Source organism: Sceloporus occidentalis, unplaced genomic scaffold (assembly GCF_023333645.1).
Source record: "Sceloporus occidentalis isolate IW3139 unplaced genomic scaffold, rSceOcc1.0.p SCAF_25, whole genome shotgun sequence".
NCBI classification, from domain to species: Eukaryota; Metazoa; Chordata; class Lepidosauria; order Squamata; family Phrynosomatidae; genus Sceloporus; species Sceloporus occidentalis.
In genome coordinates this window covers 12,634,976-12,656,337 of record NW_028317005.1, presented here as the reverse complement: position 1 = coordinate 12,656,337, position 21,362 = coordinate 12,634,976, and the positions used below count along the sequence as shown (strand labels likewise).

General features: G+C 38.0%; 1 protein-coding gene across 1 annotated transcript in view; it reads right to left on the bottom strand.

Annotated features, from left to right (window-relative positions):
• LOC149300413 (inactive N-acetylated-alpha-linked acidic dipeptidase-like protein 2) overlaps nt 1-21,362 on the bottom strand; it is a 294,282-nt gene that overhangs the window by 135,731 nt on the left and 137,189 nt on the right. Inside the window, exons 4-5 of the mRNA XM_089485337.1 lie at nt 20,796-21,066; nt 17,532-17,651 (exon numbers count right to left, since the gene is read on the bottom strand). Coding sequence (XP_089341463.1) covers nt 17,532-17,651; nt 20,796-21,066 — 391 coding nt within the window. The remainder of the gene's footprint in view (nt 1-17,531; nt 17,652-20,795; nt 21,067-21,362) is intronic.

The following is a 21,362-nucleotide window of genomic DNA, read 5'->3' as shown; positions in this document are numbered from 1 at the left end:
ATTTCCCTTTTTCCCTTTAAGGGGCTGGTTGCCCTGGCAACTTTCCAATTCTCATAGCTGAGATTGGGCTATTCCTCCTCCCCTGCAACTTTTCTGTAGTTGGTTTGTTCTTGGTGTTTTTCCTGTTCCCCTGTATCTCTCCCCTGGACATTCTATCTCAGCAGCCTCTGTGAGTACAGGTTCTGATTATCTTCTCCCTTGCAAGGCAATCCGTTTTTACCTTCCCCTTGCAGAAGCACTTCCACTCATAACAAAGCACCTTCTTCTAGAGAAGCACTTTCCCAACACTATACAACCAACAAGTGCCTTTATTTCTGTGACTTTTCCAATAAAGCTAAGAAAATACAGAAGACTTTGTGTGCTTTTATAGGGGACGAGTTAAGCTATCTGACCTTATTCATTTCCTGGCATTTGACATTCATATCCAGGCATCTGACCCTGGGGTTCCAGAATAGTAAAAACGGATACCATGTGCTTTGGGAGCAGCACAGAAAGCTCCAGCTTTCCACAGCTTCAATATAAAGGCACCAGCGCTGCAACCCAGCTCAGTGTATTACTCACAGAATTATCACTCTTGTGTCTTGCCTGGGTTAACCTTCTGCCCAGCTACTAAGTTAGGAACAACAGTTATACTTACCCCTGTGCATGTCCCCACGGTTAAGGCTACCAAGGGCCACGCCACTGGACATCAGCCAAGATAGGGATCAGAGCTACGGATACCTGTGAGTACAGCTACCTCTACGCCGACTGCTGCAGGACACCAAACGGCTCCAACCGCTGACACAGGTTACAGACCGCACGCCACACGAACTGGCTAAAGGCCTACACACACCTGCAGCATGGAAGAACTCAGACCCTCACCAGACACAACACATAAGAGTGACAGGTCAGACACTGAAACAGCGACACAACTGCAACAGATGCAGGAAGGCGCAAGGCCTAAGCGAACAGTTACACTGACACAAAAAGCCTGTGAAAAATATGAAGCTGACATTGAGATGCACCGTGCTAAGTTGGAAAAGGCATGGGAAGAAATCGAAATTGAAATGAGTGATGCCACAAATGCTGGCGAACAAGAAAAGGACATTAAGCGAGCCATAACTCAAATCAAGTCATGTCATAGACATTATGTAGCATTGTCACAAGCATATTTCACCTATCTGACAAGAACCAACACAATTAATAGCCTGAGGGAACGCGAGCTGCAAAAAACAATCGATAGGGAACACGACGGCATTGTGCAGACCGCCATTATGGAGGCGCAAAGTGAAAGAAAGGAGCTCCTCCTGGAAACTGCATCGCAGCGCTCCAGCACATCCAGGCATTCTTCCAGGTCAAGCAAATCAGTGAAATCTAATGTGTCTAGTGCAAGCGCGAATGCCACCAAGGCACGAGCCGCCGCAGAGGCCGCGCGTGCTAGGGCCGAATATGGTCGGAAAGTGGCGGCCATAAGGGCAGAGAGAGCCCGCATAGAAGAGGAGGAGCAGGCAGCAGTGGCCGCCGCAGCAGCCACCAACGCTGCCATAGCACGTAGGAAGGCAGAGTTAGATGCAAACTTGGAAGCCCTAAGCAAGGAAGAGGATGCGGCCGCCGCCATAGCGCAAGCCGAAGTCTTTGAAGCAGCCGCACTACAGGACGGCGGGGAGCAGACCTATGACCAGACAGCTCCAGAAGATATAAATCAACGCACCGCAAACTATGTAAGGAGCCTCCTCAGCATCAATACCAGTACACCATCTCGGAATTGCCTGAGTGACATCTCAGACGCTGAAGACTCTCTAGGTCCACAAAGAATAGACGCTGTTCTTTCAAGGGTACGCACAACCCGGGATAGCCAGGTTCTCAGCGGTGATCCACACGCCAGTAGGCATATAGATATACTGCAACAGTCTCACAGCTCAGGTAGGCCCACGCATAGAGAAACAGCTCCTCACACTGATCAGCGATCATCAAACATCCAGGCCAAGGAAAGGGAGAACACAAGGCCCTTCCGTGAAACCACACCAGAACAAGACCGACATATCGATGTATCAGGCCTAACAGACATGGGCAAGTACATGATCCGGCGTGACATGGTGCAGACAGGTCTTACCAACTTCGACGACCGTCCGGAGAATTACAGGATATGGAAATCCACATTCAAAGACGCTATCAAGAGTCTGGGCTTCTCGGCAAGAGAAGAACTTAGTCTACTAACCAAATGGCTGGGGAAAGAATCTGCAGAACATGCAAAGAGGCTTAGATCAGCAAATGTTAACCACCCCGAAGTGGGTCTTGATTTAGTATGGGAGAGACTAGAAGAATGCTATGGTAGTCCTGAAGCGATCGAAGACGCACTCTTCAAGAGAGTAGACAATTTTCCCAGAATTACAACCAAAGACTACTCAAAGTTGCGAGAACTTGGGGACTTGCTGCAGGAGCTGGAATCTTCAAGGACAGACCAATCCCTGAAAGGGCTCAATGTCCTTGATGCTGCTCGTGGAGTGAAACCCATCTTGGAAAAGCTACCCTACAGCCTCCAAGAGAGATGGACTTCACAAGGCTCAAAATATAAGCGTGAGAAGCAAGTTGCCTACCCCCCTTTCTCATTCTTCTTGAGTTTCATTCGCGAAGCAGCCCGGTCAAAAAATGACCCCAGCTTCATGTTAGATACACATACTGCAGCCAGGTACAATAACACTAGAACACCCATCTCCGTCCACAGAACGGACGTGTCCTCTATGACTCAAATGAGTTTAGACCAGTCGGTCGATGGAAACAAGAAACCAAAAAACCCTAACAAAGAATGCCCCATACATAGAAAGCCACATCCGCTTAGCAAGTGTATTGGGTTCAGAATGAAGCCCATAGAGGAGCGTAAGGCCCTACTCCGAGAATTGGGGATTTGTTTTAAATGCTGTGCTTCTACAAGTCACCTATTCAAAGAGTGTAAAGAAGCTATAAAGTGCACAGAGTGTGGCAGTGACAGACACGTAGCAGCTTTACATCCAGAGACATTTAAGACTAAAACAATCAAGGCCCCTAACCTTGTTACAAAGCAGGGCGGGGAGGAAGAAGATCCAAGCACACACCCCCTATCTGTAGCATCTAAATGCACCGAGGTCTGTGGGGAAGCCAGTGATGGCAGATCTTGTTCTAAGATATGTCTTGTAGCCGTGCACCCAGACGGACAACCTGAAAGAGCCATAAGGATGTATGCCATCATCGATGATCAAAGCAATCGATCGTTGGTCAGGTCAGAATTCTTTGACCTTTTCAACATACAAGATAACACCTCCCCTTATACTCTCCGGACGTGCGCAGGGCAGATAGAAACAACAGGGAGGAGAGTAAATGGCTACACCATATGTTCAGTGGACGGCAAAGTAAGGATGCCTCTCCCCACACTCATCGAGTGCAATCATATGGCGGAGGATAGAAGCGAAATCCCTACACCAGATGTGACACGCCACCATCCCCATCTGCAGGCGATAGCTGATCGCATTCCACCACTAGATGGAAGTGCCCAGATCTTGCTGTTACTTGGCAGAGACATCATGAGAGCACATAAAATCCGTGAACAACGAAATGGGGAGCATAATGCTCCGTGCGCACAAAGGCTCGATCTAGGATGGGTGATAGTGGGCGAAGTGTGTATTGACAAGATACGCAAACCAGATAATGTAAAAGCTCTACGAACAAACCTACTGGAGAACGGTCGTATATCTCTCTTTAAACCATGTCCATATCACTTCCATGTCAAAGAGAAGCTTGGAAACAAAGATAAACAAGGGTATACGATCAAAACACAAGGAGACATTCTTCAGTCAGAAAAATGCACTGATGACCTAGGATGTACAGTGTTCCAGACGACAGGGAATGATGACAAGCAAGCACTATCAATAGAAGACGTCAATGCAAGGCCTTTAGTCCCACTTTCCACAGATCCAGAATCACCAAGCATTCTGACTCCAGCAATGCTCCTTACGCAAAAGGTAGGAGACATTCCTACTCCAGTCGGAGACTTTAACTCAAAAGACATGTATAAACGTCAGTGGAGGCAGGTGCAGTGCCTCGCTAACACATTTTGGGACCGTTGGAGGCGTGAGTATCTTGTGACGCTTCAAGAACGCCACAAATGGCAAGCTATCAAACAAGACATCCAAGAAGGAGACGTTGTCCTGTTAAAAGACAAACAGGTGGCACGAAACGAGTGGCCTATGGGTCTTATCGTTAAAACCATCCCAAGCACAGATGGAAGGATCCGCAAGGTTGAAGTAAGAGTTGCCAAACAAGGGACTGTGAAAACCTTCATAAGGCCTATTACAGAGACTATCCTTCTAGTGTCCAATCAGGCCCAGGTAAGAAAAGAAAAAAAAAAAAGGAAAACTGACCACCTATCCGACGGATTGCGAAGCGCACAGGTAGTGCACCCACCGGATATCCCTTGCCGAAGGAACCCTGGAGCCAGTGGCATTACATCACAGTGAGAATGTGGACTTGTGTATTGTTGTTGTGTATTTACATATGTTCCACATAAGTTTATATATAGTGGTATCTCCAGATACCAGACGGGGAGTGTCATGGAACAAGTTTGTTTATTTTGTTATTTCCCTTTTTCCCTTTAAGGGGCTGGTTGCCCTGGCAACTTTCCAATTCTCATAGCTGAGATTGGGCTATTCCTCCTCCCCTGCAACTTTTCTGTAGTTGGTTTGTTCTTGGTGTTTTTCCTGTTCCCCTGTATCTCTCCCCTGGACATTCTATCTCAGCAGCCTCTGTGAGTACAGGTTCTGATTATCTTCTCCCTTGCAAGGCAATCCGTTTTTACCTTCCCCTTGCAGAAGCACTTCCACTCATAACAAAGCACCTTCTTCTAGAGAAGCACTTTCCCAACACTATACAACCAACAAGTGCCTTTATTTCTGTGACTTTTCCAATAAAGCTAAGAAAATACAGAAGACTTTGTGTGCTTTTATAGGGGACGAGTTAAGCTATCTGACCTTATTCATTTCCTGGCATTTGACATTCATATCCAGGCATCTGACCCTGGGGTTCCAGAATAGTCTGACTTGGTAGATTTCATTAACTGCATTAGTTTTTTTTTGCCACTTTTGTGCAAACTATTGGTAAAGATCTGGTCTTCCTGACTGTTTTAAGATGATTTTCAAAACAGTGTTACAACATAGAGGGAAGTCAGATGGTTTGGGGAAAAGAAAACATGTTATCCCATCTGTTGTATAGGGATTTTCTTAGCAAGCTTATATATTTGGCTAACATTTTTGACAAGCTGAACTTTCTGAACTTCCCTGCAGTGACACCATACGCATATATTAGGAATGTATGAGAAAAGGATGTTCCTTAAAACAGAAAGAACCTAAAAAATGGTGTGTGAACATCTGAAAGAACTGTAACAAAATTATATCATATTTAATATTAAACAATGCAACCCCTTTGGAACAAACCTTGAGGGCATTTGATTATCTTGCAGGTGTTGGGCTGAAAACCTTTTCAGACCTGTCTTGTGATCTGACATGTTAGACATTATTCAGTTTTAAAGACGTTAAAAAACATTCTGGCTGGGTTTCAGAAAATGGTGTCCCACTTTAGTCACTGAGGTGCTAAAGACAATTATATAGTTGTGGTTCATATAACTGTACACAAGCCAGATTTTCAGCCGTAACAAAAAATACAGTGTGCATATGCCTTCCAAAATTACTTGTGGAAGAAAGGAATTTCATCATTGCCTTTGGAAATTAAAATAGACAAATCTGTCATTACGGTTAATTTAATTGCTATTAATAAAACATTTATATACTTGCTAAAATAGAGATTTAAGTTACAGATTTAACTGGATATTATGAAAACAATAAAGATTTTTAAAACAAATTGAACAACAAAACAGGCAATATTGTTATGTAAACAGTAAGCAATATATTAATCAGAAGACTGATGTTGCAAAGATTTTATTGTTTAGATTGTATGTGTGTGTGTATGTACAAAACCATTAGGCAGCTATGAAAAATAAAAGTATTAATTATTTCAAAACTAGACATATTCATAGCTTATTTTTATCATTTAACAATAATGTGAGCGAACAGAAGAAATATCAAATCAATATTTGGTGTTACCAACGTTTGCCTTCAAAACAGCATCAATTCTTCAAGTTGGCAGGTGGTTGTTCCAAACATCTCGGAGAACTATGCAAGTATACCTATATACCTGGAGGAATTAAAGCCGAAGGCAAAGAGTAGTCACACCAAATATTGTTTTGACTTAGAGATGTCTTCTGTTTACTCACTTTACATTTTGTTAAATAATTTATTTTGAAAAGAATTCTTATTTTACAGCATTTTCTCACACCTGCCTAGAACGTTTGCACAGTGCTGTGTATATAATATAAAGTATATATATTATATATATATATATATATATATATATATATATATATATATAATAAAATAAAATAAAGAGTTTTAGTAAAGCATTTGAAATTTTGGGAGGTATGAATTAAGAAACAAATTAGCTGTAGATAAAAGTATGTTTTATTAAGACACTGGCATACGTTAACTAACATTCTTCAAACAGAAGAATGCTTTAAAGAGGTGAAAAAGAGTTTTGAACTTTAAAGAAAAAACAATGTCAATGTGGGGCCCATGTACACTGGGGGAAAAAATTCTGATTGTCCCACTTTTGAGTCATAAGATGTTGGAAGGTTTGTGGTATTGTGGGCAGACTGAAGAAACATTTGCTAAATGTCTCCAGTAATGTTTAAAATGTATATTTGGATTTACAACTTGTGCATATTTACTGACCAATAAATGCAGGTGTACCAAAGTTTTACAAACCACCTTGACACAATACATTCACCTTTTCCACATTTAAGACAAATAGATTGTTGACTTTGTGACATTATGACCATGGTAAATGAACACATTTGCTTATTTGCTTAAAGCGTATGTTTTTTGGTTTTGTTGAACATTTTGTTGCTAGTCTCTTGTTGAGTAAATGTATTTGTCTTTGATATACACCACTTACTATTAAAGGCTAAGAAGAAAAAACTATAATAGATTCATATATCTGTTAAAATTATAATAGAAATAGAAAATAGATGCATTGATGGCATATTTAGAAAACAAACTCTTACATTTTACATTGAACATTATAAACTATTGAATTTATTGAAATACAATGTTCAATTAAATATAACCTTAATGTGATGCATAATTACTACTAAATATCTGGTATCATTGCTGTGAATGAATGTTCATTGGCCAGCAGTCAATAATATTTCATGGACAGGAATTATTATTTTACTGCATCATAAAGTTTAATGCAATAGATATATAGTTAAATACCATGTCCCATATAAAAAAGCAGAAATTAAATTTAGTCTCTGGAACAAAAAAAAGGTTTTTGTTCATGTATATCTGTGACACCTAACAGCAGAAATACTCAAACTTAGACTCTTTAATCAAGGTGGTTTTAATTTCATGTAGTGATTGCTTACATATGGATTCGTTCAAGTAACATCTACCTATGAGTGTGTGTTTATCTAAACAAATATCAGTGGAAGTGGATTATAAACCTGGGTGGAGAATTAATTTTGCAGTTTGCTTTGTGACAATCATTTGACTTAATTTAATGGGTTTATCATAAATAATCTTATATTGTGGGGTACTTTAACATTAACATAATTTGTTTTTAATTAATATGTTTAAAAGAAAATTTAATACATGACTGTACTTAATTTCAAAAAGTACTCCAGCCACTAGGAAAGACATATGTGCCCCTACCCTTTGCTCCTTATGGCACTGCAGCCTCCATAATTGGGTTCCCTACAGGTGGTACAGCACTGTGTTCATTAAAAGATTAAATTACATGGAAGAAAACGTAATTCAAATATATGCACTTCTAATACAAGTGCATGTGTAGATATCCAGTGCTTCTTAAGAATAAGATAAGTGAATGAGACTTATTTGTCACTGAATTGATGCATAGATTTCACTGACAAAGAAATAAGTGTACCAACAATTTTCTCACTTACCTAATATAATAAAATACTTAATAATTACACTCATTTAATAATTACACAAAATATGAGTACGTTGCTATATTACCAATACACTACCATAAAGCAAAAAAGATGGTGATTAGATAAAGAGAAAAAGAAATAAGAAATTAATAGTAGAAAACACTTCCAGTGGGCATGTTCCCTGTTGCTGTGTTGAAATCACCATACTGTCAGTTTCAGTTGATGAGTCTTTAATATTAACAAATAGGAAAACACACAATCCATTTTTACAATCCCTAAATGTAGATGTGACATTTTTAAAGATTATTTATCTATGATTCTATTGGTATATAGACTTGTGCTTTTGGATACGTACAAATTTAAATTTTAACAAAATTTGCCAATTCTAGTGTCCACAAATGAAAGACAAAGAAAACAAAGCAGAAAGAATTTTCATTTGCATTTTGCTGGGGTTTTTTTTAACTCTCTTTCACACTTCTGCTCTCTCTGACTCTCATTCACTTTCTCACACGTTCACACTTTCTCTCAATGTCTCCCAAACTTCTCCGCGGACCACTTCCTTGTCCCTGTCTCCTTTATCGCAGCTCAATTTCTCTTCTTGCATTTTCTTGTTCTTTTATCTTCATTCACTTCACCCTGTGTCTTCTTTCATCATCTCCTTCTCTGTGAACCAGACCTCTCAGTGCAATTCCACAGGGAAAGCAGGAACAGAGCAGGACCATGTGATGTGATGTAAATCCATGTGACTCCACTGGGTTTCTGCTTCCCCTGGGATGAGTACATCCTCTTTGAATTCTAACAAAAAAAATCTTTGTCTATGATTTGTATGCCAAACATACAATGCCACCATGTGTTTATGCACATTTTGAGAAAATGTAAATTAATTATCAGTATGTTTAAAAAAAAAACCCAAGGTTTATTGTCGCCTCAAAGCCATTTCAGATCTGAAACTGCATATTCTTAGTACCCTCAATTAGATCTTAAGTGTTTACAACACAAAATATATTTGTGTTTTACTAATTAGCAACGCTACAGGACGTATAATTACTAAATGGAAATATCAAGGGCCACTTGTGACAGTACTTCAAAATTAATCTACCATTATTTTCTATTTTTCTACGTTAAAGCATATCTAACCAATACATAAAGTAGATGTCATATTACTAAGTGTTCCTGATACTGTCCTTCAGAATTGTAGAAAACAGAAAAACAATATATTCAGTACGTTTAAATGTATAGAGGTCAAATATTAGCCAAGATACTATAGATGAAAGTGAGTTACAGGAGTAACTGAAACATTGCTACTGAAGATGTTCTTTGAAGCTTTATAAAGATGAATAAATGTGACAACATGTATACCTAATAAACATACTTGGGAACTTCCTTGTTACAAGGAGCCTCCATCTTTTTAGGGAGGGGCATTATAAGGGGGTTGGGATAGTTGGTCATGTAGGTGGGGCTAGTTAAACATAGGGCAGGGTCTAGCCCCAAACAGTATTAAGTGTGTGGGAAAGTAGGTAGAGGAGAAAGATGGGATGAACTGGAGATGCACCCAGAGAGTTCACAGGTATGCATTTAAAAGGTGCAGGTAATAATCCTAGTAAGTGAAAGATCATAGGTGGAATGGTATATAAAAGCTTAGTGTATATTGATTTTGAATGACAGAATTTAGTCTTCACAAGATAACACACAATTTTAATTGTAGCTTTTTTCTCCCTAGTGCTTTTATAATAGATAAGGAGTTAAAGCGATTGACAAAAAAGGTGTATATATACACAGTACGTCTGGTTAGCTGACAAAAAGCCACAAACACTATGTATCCCACTGAGGACCCTTCTGGGGGACGAGTCCTGTTATTTTGTAGCAAGATGATTCTACAGAATTATAAGCCCCAAAGCTGTAATATGACATAAAACATGCCTATATACCACCAGAACATTCCTGTTAGCACACGACAATACTGGGACATGTAATTTTCTACTAGACAAGGCTTTGCAATGTAATGTTATTATTTGCATAATATTTATTATTATCATTATTAAGTACTATGCAAAGGTTTTAGGCCCTATAGACATATCAATGGTATATTTTTTTATCATTTAACAAATCTGATTCAGAAGAATCTAAATCAACCCTTTGCCTTTAAACCATCATCAATCTTCTGGATTCACTTGCACACAGTTTTTTAATTAACTTGGCAGTTAGATTGTTCGAAACATGGAGAACTAACCAGAGATTTAGGCATCCTCAATTGCTTCTTTCTTTATGTAATCCCAGACAGAGACCTGATCTCAACATCATCAAATCTGTGGGGGCCATACCATCACTTCCAGGACACCTTGTTTTTCTTTACTTTGAAGATAATTCTTAATAACTTAGGATGTATTATTGGGGTCGTTGTCATGTTGCAAAATACATCTGGGGCCAATTAAATGCCTCTCTAATGGTATTGCATAATGGATAATGTCTGTCTGTACCATGTCAGCATTGAGTAGAACATCAATTCTGATAAAAATCCCAGCTCCATTTGCAAAAATGCAACATCAAACTTCCAAGGAACATGTACCATTTTAGATAAATAGAGACATTCCTGTAATGCATTGGTTTCTGTGGACATCATTTATGAAGCTTTAGCACAAGTTGTGTGATGGTGACCAGAGGTTCTAGGAGTGACTTTGTATATGTAAATAGGAAGACTTTTTGGATAAAACAGCAGTATCTAATATTAAGACTTATATTGAAGTAACAGCATAGTGGTGGACTAAGCATTATATGGTTCACTGTTCATACATTGTTTCCTTTTAGGCTATTATCTCAATGAGATTTTATTTTTTAACAAGTAGTATAATTTTACAATAGACGGTCCCCATACATTTTAGCTGTGACCAAATCTGGTTGTTGAAGATTTGGATATCCATGTACCTATCACCTATTATAAACTTGATGAGAATCAATAAACATTATTATTTTTTTATTTTATGTGTTTTTCCCCTCAATATTGTTGTTGGTTTCTGAACCTCCAACTGCCTTATCATTTTTTAGGTATATCTAATATTCATCTCTAAATTCTCTAATTTACATTAGAGTGCCATACTTCTTTTCATCTCTAAATAAGTGTATTTAATTGTATTTACATGACAAACTGAGACATCTAAATTAATGTATCATTGGAGACCAATCCACAGGATAACATTTTTGGTAGCCGTGATGGGTTAACAGTGACAGATACTTTTATGTAGATCATAGCATAAAAGGTATGTTCAGAAAGCAGCAGAAGTTGCAAAGTCATGTGGGACATCTGGGGAAAGGGAATCACATTTTATGGAGCTTTTTATTGTCACTTTAACAATACATTTATATATTTTATGTGGTATTGAGTTGTTACTTAGGTAACGGCTATCTGCGAAGATTCTTGGTAACCACCCTGCTCCCACCAGTTGATTTATTCTAAAATATCTGCAAACCAATACTGTGTATTCATATAATAAATTTATATGAAAGGAATGTATAAACGCATTTTCCATATTAGCTAAATTTGTATGATTATGCGTTCAGTTCTTTGGCTGACATTACAATTCATAAATTAACTTTGGTTCTTGCAAAATGCTGATTGCAGGTTTTGTTGTGTAGCAAACAGTAGGCCTCAGAAGGTAGATATTCCTCTCTGCTATGATGAAATCCCTATTTTTGTATACTTACAGATGCTGCAAAAAAATGATCTTGTCAAAAAGACATAACTATATGAAAATATACTACAATTACAAAGTCTTTTTCCTAGATTGAGGAAAGCCATTGATTTAGATACAGAATTTAATTAAAATATTATTAACTGAACTCCCCATTATGTTAAACCTTTAGCAGATCTGTAATTCATCTGCAGGTTTAATCACATAAAACACAGAAATAAAGTTTTTTTTTTAGTTTATATAGCAAAATCCTATCAGCACCTGATTTTGCATCCCATGGGAGTTAAATGTTTGTGCAGAAATTATTATGTTATAGACAACTTTTTTTATGATTAAATAAATAATTCTGGGAAAGGTTTTGGCAATCAACAGTGTCAATGAATTATGTTTCTTATGCTGTATTTAGTTACAATAGTGTTAAAAGTATCAGTGTAGGTGGAACAAGACTTTTACATATCACAGAGTGTATACAACAGATAATAAACAAAAGCGAAACACCTCCACGTGATAAATATAAAAATGTAAATACCCTAATAAGGTTAGCAGCTCCCAAAAACAACACTCCTCATAAAGTGTACAACAGCAAATATATCAAGGAATGGGGCGCATGAACATGTAAAGAGAAAAGAACAAAACACAATAGTGTAATATGTCCAAATAATAAATATGAGTGATAACAACGTGATGCACTCACAAAGGTAGTAAGTAAAGGAGGCCCATCAAATTAGAAAAAATCTTCTGGGTGTCTGGAAAGCAAATGAAGAAAACCACAAATGGTGCAGTATAATGAAACTATATTTAATAGAAAGAGAGCTTATATAACTCACAAAAGGGTTGGCATAACCGAAATGTTATGCAAAATAGCAGATTAAAAACGTCCAGCAGATCAAAGGAAGTCCAAATACGATAAAGGCTCAGTCTCAACGCGTTTCGCCAAACTCCGTTGGCTTCTTCAGGAGAAAAAAAATATAAGTGTATTCCAACAAGGTAAATGATCTGTTTACCTTGTTGGAATACACTTATATTTTTTTTCTCCTGAAGAAGCCAACGGAGTTTGGCGAAACGCGTTGAGACTGAGCCTTTATCGTATTTGGACTTCCTTTGATCTGCTGGACGTTTTTAATCTGCTATTTTGCATAACATTTCGGTTATGCCAACCCTTTTGTGAGTTATATAAGCTCTCTTTCTATTAAATATAGTTTCATTATACTGCACCATTTGTGGTTTTCTTCATTTGCTTTCCAGACACCCAGAAGAATTTTTCTAATTTGATGGGCCTCCTTTACTTACTACCTTTGTGAGTGCATCACGTTGTTATCACTCATATTTATTATTTGGACATATTACACTATTGTGTTTTGTTCTTTTCTCTTTACATGTTCATGCGCCCCATTCCTTGATATGTATACAACAGAGCCTGAATATTTTATTATTTTATGTACATTGTAATTTACATAAATAGATTTTTCAGCAGAAAAAAATAAGATACTGCCACAGCATTATACTTGATGTGTGCTTATATCACTGAGCATTATCAGTTTTCATTCAGATTTACTTTTTAAACAAGAAACATGGATGTCCTTTGCCCTCTCGTAGCTTTTTTAAAACATCCCAAGGTCTCTGCAGACCACCATCGGAAACCAAGCACCAAGAGAGGCCCTTACAATAATCAAAATGGTGTTCAACTTCATTTGGACTTTGCCAGATCTACAAGCAAGTTTACTAATTCATGTTTTGTATTATTATGCATGTTTTTCCTGTATATGTACCAATTATGTAGTTTGGGGATGTTGTTTTTTTGTTGGCCAAATGTTATTTACATTGGGAAAAGCACATCCCTTTATCTTAATCCCCTCCGCTTCTGGCCTCCTAGCATTACTCAGCTCCCTTTTCTAACCTAAAAACTATCTTCTCTTTTTAATCTTTTCACCTCTTGTAGCTTTCCTGAAACAGCTCAAGCCCTCTGGAAACCACCATCTGAAAACAAGCACTAACCTACCCAACCCTCTGTTCACGTTATTCATACATCCTCTTTTGCAACATGAAACCACTTAGCCCTAATTACTGCTACAAGTGCATTACTACTCCCTCTTTTGCATCCCTCCTTTTGTTTCTATTACTCATACTACTCCCTTAGATTGTAAGATCATGAGAAGGGCCCTCACAAGCCCACCATTCCTAGCAGGAACTTTGTATAAAAGTACTATGAGGCTAATTGGTAAACTCATGGGCAGAATTCTCAACTTTCTGTATGTAATATATATTTGCACTGACATTCCACTTTAATCACTCACATTCAATCTGCCTTTTCTCTGGCAATCTCTGATGCAAAATGCTAACAGTCCTCTTTAATTTTCACCTCTGTGTGACCACTATTCTTTTTTTCTTAGAAATAATCTGGAAAATTGCAGTTTATGCACCAGTAAATGAATGCAGTGATGTATTCTGGCCTAGGCCTAGGGCGGGAATCCCCCTGGTTCCAAATGGTGTGGAATTATTAATTGGTCCTTTCAGATGCATGCAATGACCTGATTTTAAGAAAGCATCACTTACATGTGGACTCAATGATTCAGGCTGCACTACCTGGATAAACAACCATTCCAATGTAATGCACATTGCCATATAATTTAGTATGCATATAGAAGGTCTTCAAAGTTAAAAATGTAATGTCTAAAAATGCACAGAACCAGCAAAATACAAGTAGACTACCCTTACGAAAAATTACTGCAGTTTTTTTCTGAAAAAACTGCAATACTGCACTTTTACTGCAGTATTACTGCACATTTACTGCACTTTTACTGCACTTTTACTGCACTTTTACTGCAGTATTACTGCACATTTACTGCAGTATTACTGCACTTTTTTTTTTATACTGCAAACCTACAGTTGTACTTCAAAGTACTGTAGCTTTATTGCATTTGTACTTCCGTACAAAAATAACTGCAGTACAACTGCAGTACAGTGAAGTACAAATGCAGTAAAAGTGCAGTAAATGTGAAGTAATACTGCAGTAAAAGTGCAGTATTGCAGTTTTTTCATGTCCAAAAAACTGCAGTATTACTTCAGAAAAACTGCAGTATTTTTTTTGTAAGGGTATTACTTAGGTCTCATTTTTGCTAGGATTTAACACAGACACTTTATGTCCAAAATAACATAAAGGTTTAAGAGTTTGTAAAATATCATCAGAAAACATAGATGTTATCTGATCAAGAGACCCAAGGGAAAGTAGTTCATATCATACAACGATCATATGAAACTGGTTGTTGGAACTGGAACATTGTTATCTCACTACTTTGTAGAATCCCAGAGCTCCCCTGGAAATAAAGACACAAAGCTATATCTCAATTTTCCAGAGGTCAGAAAGAGGTTATTACTGTGGTGGTCAACAACAGCTGTTAAATCTGTTCAAAATAACTAGCCTTTCAAAACTATATATATACTGGAAAGCTGCTCAATACGTATAGATAACAAAATATCTTTTCAAGCACAGAACTGTGATTTTCTATTAAGACTTTCTGGAAAGTAACTGTGACCAGTAGAAATACCTGTGGTTTAATTGTATTCTTTCCAAAGTGATTTTAAAGAACAATTCATTCCTGTATTGGAAATTATTCTCTTACTTTAACTGACTTGGAATGAACTGAGAAAATTTTACTTTCTCAAATACATTTCATGATTTATGGATTAATAAAATGATGAAGGAAATACTGAAGGATGTGGTTCAGTGGCATACTGAGGGAGGCAAGGTCAGAGGGGTGCCACACTGGCACACATAGTTATCAAGTCTCCCAGAACTTCCCTTCCTCTAAACGTTTTCCTACCTTCTCCAAAGACCTATTCCTTGTCCCCGTCTCCTTTCGTGCAGCTCTGCTTTTTCTCTTGCCACTTCTTCATCTTCTTCTGTCTTCTTTCTTTATCTGCTTCTTCTCAGTATCAGCTCCATTGACCTGGCCTTCCAGAGTACTTCCACAAAAAGGTGGTGCCACAGCGTGCACCAGGTGAACAGCCTCTCCCTGTGCCACCAATCAGTGAGTGGACATGTGCTGAGGCTCTGCCCTTTTGCAGAAGTACTCCAGGAGGCCTGGACAACAAAGCTGATGAAGAAAGAAGACAGAAGAAGATGGGACAATAGAAAAAGCGGATTAGTGGGAAAGGAGACAAGGAAATGGAAGCAGTTGGTGGCAAAAATAGGGAGACATTGAGAAAAGGTATGAGAGCATGAGAGAGTAGGCGATAGTGATAGAGCGTGAGTAGAACTTCATGTGAGAGAGGATGAGAAGGAGTGAGTGAGAGTAAAAGTAAGAGTGTAAGAGAACACAAGGAGACGTCAGTGAGAGAGTGAGTGTATGAGAGAGTATGAGTAAGGGTGTATAAAAGTGAGAGCGGGAGTGTTTTTGCATTTTAAAGTGGGGTGCCAAATATAGAATCCACACAGGGTGCCAAATGATCTAGTTATGCCCCTGATGTGGTTTTCATGCAAAGGATGGGTTATAGAAGTGGAGGAAACAATAGTCTTATGATCTTAAGCCAGGTATAGCACTGTTCAAATAGCTTGTAGGATAATTACTTGTCCTGGAACATTATCTTTTTTGAGGCTTGCGGCAACTGTAGTATTTTAGTTGCACATAGAAAGTCACTAGATTGTTCTTTATAATTACACAAATAAATCAAAATATGCCTAATGTTTCCTAATTTGCATCCTTAATGCATACTATAGGAACCACATTTAATCTTCTATATATGCACACATAATAAAGAAAATGTTATTGGAGTGTCAGTTATAGGTGATAACCAATCAATAATAATCTCTTATTTCTTGCATCAAAATCACTCCTTGCACCACAGTTGTATAGTACCACATTTTAAAGTAACTTATAATTTCCAATAAAAGGATCTCTTAGATTTTTGACAATTATTTGTCCTCTGTTAGGTAATATAGCATGTGGTCTCTGCTACAGGGCTGAACAGAATCAGCACTATTAGCTGCACCAAAGAAGGATCTCATTCCTGCACCACACATAAGTGCACCAGGATGCTGTAAAGCAGTGCTTCACCTCAGAAGGTTAGGCAGCGCTTGAGATTCTGGCCTAGACCAGAAAATGTCACTGTATATAGGCATGTCCAACACAACACATACCTACCTAACCATTGCTATTAGTGCATTATGACTGCAGCTGTGTAGCAGTTTAAATTCTTTTGACTGGTATACAATATGTTCCAATGATTTTGACTTTAGTTATTATAACTATTCCATTGCTTTCTTTTTTAGCCTCTATTTTAGCTCATTTGAGTTTTTCTACAAGCTTTATAGCTGGCTGTTGTAGTTGTCATGGAAGAAACGACAAAGAACAGATACGACTCATGATCATTTTCTAGGAATATGCTTCTTGAAACAGAATAGAGAATCACATTATGACTCTTGTTCACTGTTATTTCACCCAAGACGAGAGCCAGTAGGTGTAGAGGGCACTTAAAGGATCTTTTGAATGAAGAACAAAGATAACAATCTACCAGGGTTAATGAGCAACAGATTGGTAGTTCCACTCCGACTACAGGTGAACTGAATTTGAATCCAAATGACCTTGTTCGAAATTATCTATCTGAATACAATATGGTTATTAGTGCTAAGCTACAAGGAGTTCTATTTAACCTGTTATGATCAAAAAGACTGCAGAAATATTTTTTGTCTAATGGGCAGAACAACTCCCCAATCAGGCCCCCTATTACAATTCTTTACATGAATCAAATTATTAATCCTTGTTTTGCAAATAAAAAAACAAAGATATTATGGAAAAGCGTGTATATTTACAGAAACCGGAAAACATTTTACTAACCTTGTACAATAATGGCAATACCCCCAATTTTAAAAGGGCAAAGCTGTTTGTTATATTTTTTCCTTGGGTTGCTTGCAGAAGATCATCCACAGTACCATACTGTACATCAACAATTTCCCCCTACACAGGAAAAAAAAATATATCACTGATTTTCATTCAAAATATAAAAAAAAAAAAGATTATCAGGAAAAGTAACAGACAATGAGATTGGGCCTGGATAAGATACATGTCCTCTAAAGGGAAAATGTAGGATCATTAAAAAACAAAGCAAGGGCAGGATACACAAACATGTTTAGACATCTTCCCAGGTAGCTATTGAACATGAGTGGTTTGTGCATCATGATTCTTTCTCCTGTTTTTGTATTCTTAAAACACTAGCAAGCTGGTTGCATTATAGTTCTGCACCAGACTTGTTTTGTCATATCTCTCTGTATCTTTCTTAATTGTTTTTCTGCATATTACAAACTCACTTACAGTAGCAAACAGCAAAACAGGCATGTTCCCAGTGGCGTTATTACAGAGGACGCAGTGGTCACAGCTGCGATGGGGACTGTACCTCTAGGGGGCATGGAGTGACCCCTTATGCCTGTCTCCTCATACCGATTCAAAATAGTTTAGAAAGGTCCTGTGTATGTGCATAGATGTGTAATTGTGTGTGCGAGCATGGATGTGTAATTGTGAGTGTGTGAGCTTGGGTGTGTAATTGTGCGTGTGTGAGCATGGGTGTGTAGGTGTTTATATGTGAGCATGTATTTGTAAGTGGTCAGTGGGATAGAGTGTGTTTTAGTGGCTATGAGTAAGTGTGTGTAATTTGTGTGTGTTTACATATGTGTGCCAGAGTATGTATTGGGGGGAAGCAGGAAAATAAGACACAGACAAGTTGTTTAGGTGCAATGATGGAACAGACAAGGTGTTTGGGGCAAAGATGGTACAAACAGGCTGTTTTGTGGAATTAGAATGGCACTGGTAAACTGCTTGGGAACAAAGGTGTTTGGGGTAAAGGTGGCGCTCAAAAGCTGTTTAGGGCAAAGGTGGCACTGTGGGACATGTTGCTTGGTAAACTGGAAGGGGCCCGGGGCAATTTTCGCACCAGGGCCTTGTGGTTTCTAGTTATGCTGAAAATTGTGAAAACCAGTATGAAAGGGTGTCTGAAGGATAAAGAATATATACTTTCCTTTCTTCTTTCACCGGATACCCAGCTGCAACCTGTAACAACACTCTCCTGGTGTTGAAATTACATTGGATCGAGTGAATACACTGACGTCAGACGCATGTACGTCGGAGAATGAAGATGGCACCCCACACAGATAAAAAGCTTACGGATAAGCTTAGAAGACACTCCAGAGGAAGCTGCTTTTTGGCGAAACGCGCCGAGAGGATTTTCTATAGAGCTCTTTTTATACATACGGACCTTTTATACTTAATTTTATATTATTTTAAAGCGGAATAGTACTTCTTAATGAAGACTACTCATACGCATATTTTATTTTATACTCATTTGGGCATGTGCCCAGAATAAATCATTACCTCCAGTACACATCTTTGATGGAATAGTTTATTTACTCACCTGTTATATACCATCTCGTGGCTGTGAAGGATTGAGGAAATCCGGAGGAATCAAAACTACCAGACGGCAACCAGCTTCTACACGCTTGACACACCAGTTGTATCTGTAAGTGTACCTCTATCCTGGCGTGCCCTAACGTATAACGTTACTACACCATTGTGTTTCTGTATGTTTTGTGTTTCCTCTTATATATACCCCATACACGGACCGCAGTGCGGTTGTACATGGACCTTGACCAGCACATACACATTGTGAGTGTATAAATATACCAAACATAAGACGATCTTGTTTCGACTACTACACACCATCATAGTTTTTCATTTTATTTTATTTTAAACCAGTTTACACAAGCGCCCCCTAGTGGATCATGTTTCTAGTTATGCCCCTGCATGTTTCGTAACTATAATATATATTTGAACATTGATGGATGCTTATTGTAAAATAGTCTAATTCACTCAAAACAAGCTTGCTGAATTTAAAACAGGATTGAAACAAAAATATCAAAACTAAAGTGCTAATCAGTACTATGAAGGGGGATCTTTTAGTCTTACATATGATTAAAACTCCCAACTAACTGATCTTCCTCTTTCCTAACTTTCACCGATTCAATCCATCCTGGACATTGGTGACAGACTAATTTTTCTTTCGTTCATCTGCTGCCCGACTGTGCCAATAACTCCATTGGCTCCCTATGACCTCCATAAATAAATTCAAGCTCCTGACCTATCGCACCCTTTGCAATTCTGCACCCCTCTTTATCTCTACTTCCATATCCAAATACTTCTGACCATTCCTCCCATGACTTGCGTCTCTCTTCTATTATTATTACTTCTCCTAACTTGCGTACTCAGGATTTCACATATGCTGTATCACTTCTTTGGCATTCACCTACCCAGTTCTAACTCTAATTTTGTGCACTAAAATCCCACCTATTCTGAGAAGCATAAAACCTTACCTCCAAAACCCTCAACCAGCATGCTAAATAAGCCATCTGCCAGGTCCACCAGCAAAATCAACAAAGTTCTAAATACGGCCCTCGATTCAATCAATGTACCCTCACCCAAGTAGTCCTCTCTTACTGTCTCACTCCACCCTCAACCACCAAATGGATCGTATTCACACTGTTTTTCACACTGGCTAAATTAATTTACGAACACCTTAAACTGCTGTGTCTTATCCCGTATCATTCTTTATCATTTTCCTTAACCCCTGTACAGCTGCCCATATCTTCTTTAGATGTTTTGTGGTTAATATTGCTTTTGACTTCATAAAGGGAGGCTGATACTCTGAAATGTTAGTCCAATGAAAATGTATTATTTTATATTCATGCATAAGAAGAACCCTCCAAGAGTCATGAATATACAACAATATTCAACAAAGAAGTGTGAAATATAAAGTTACTTACAACTTTTTCTACTAATAAATTTTATTAACAGAAAAGACACACAGGTTATTCATTGCCTTGTTAGGTTTATTTATAATATACTTTGTGTCTTCTTTTGGATCCATTAATGGACCAGCATGAGTACTTCCTACTACTTTTTGCCATCTACCACTGTAATTTATTTACTTCACGGCTATATTAGGTGGCACATTGGCATGTGTTGCATTGGACCAGATATCTTGTCAGTGTGACAGAATTAAGCAATTTATAGGAGGATTTTACTAAAAATGACAGAGATAAATAGTTACGTTACCTCAAGAGTTCCTTTGGCAGAGAAGGCGGCATATGAGTACAGAAACTCCTGACTCTGATGACTGTTGGACTCTTCATCACATTCCTGTCCATTTGGATAATAGCACTGACCATTGTTCAGAGTGATTGTATTTGGAGAAGAGCCTGGTAGGTCAAGTAAGACTGAATAATTTACTAACTGAACTTCTTTTAAGCCTATTGAAGTCCATAGAAGAGCAATTTCTTTCACTGTGTCAGTGTCTGTTTTATTTACAGAAATCTGTGTGAGATATCTGGAAGGCAAAAGAAAGAAAAGAAAGATTTTATGCTGCATTTTAAAAGTTATAAATTATTTCATAGGCATATGGTTTTTCTGTTATATAGAGTGACGTAAACTAGCTGGATGACAGTAATAGAAATTATTAGCCGATCATAAGGTCAGTTTTATTCTACAAGAATAACAAATTCAGGTGTTCAGTCCATTTTTAATATGTAAAAAAGCAGTTCTGTTGAAGCATGATCAGGATACATATATTGATTTTCTGTATGGAAGCCAATATCATATTAGTAATACAAAGTGATGAAATAA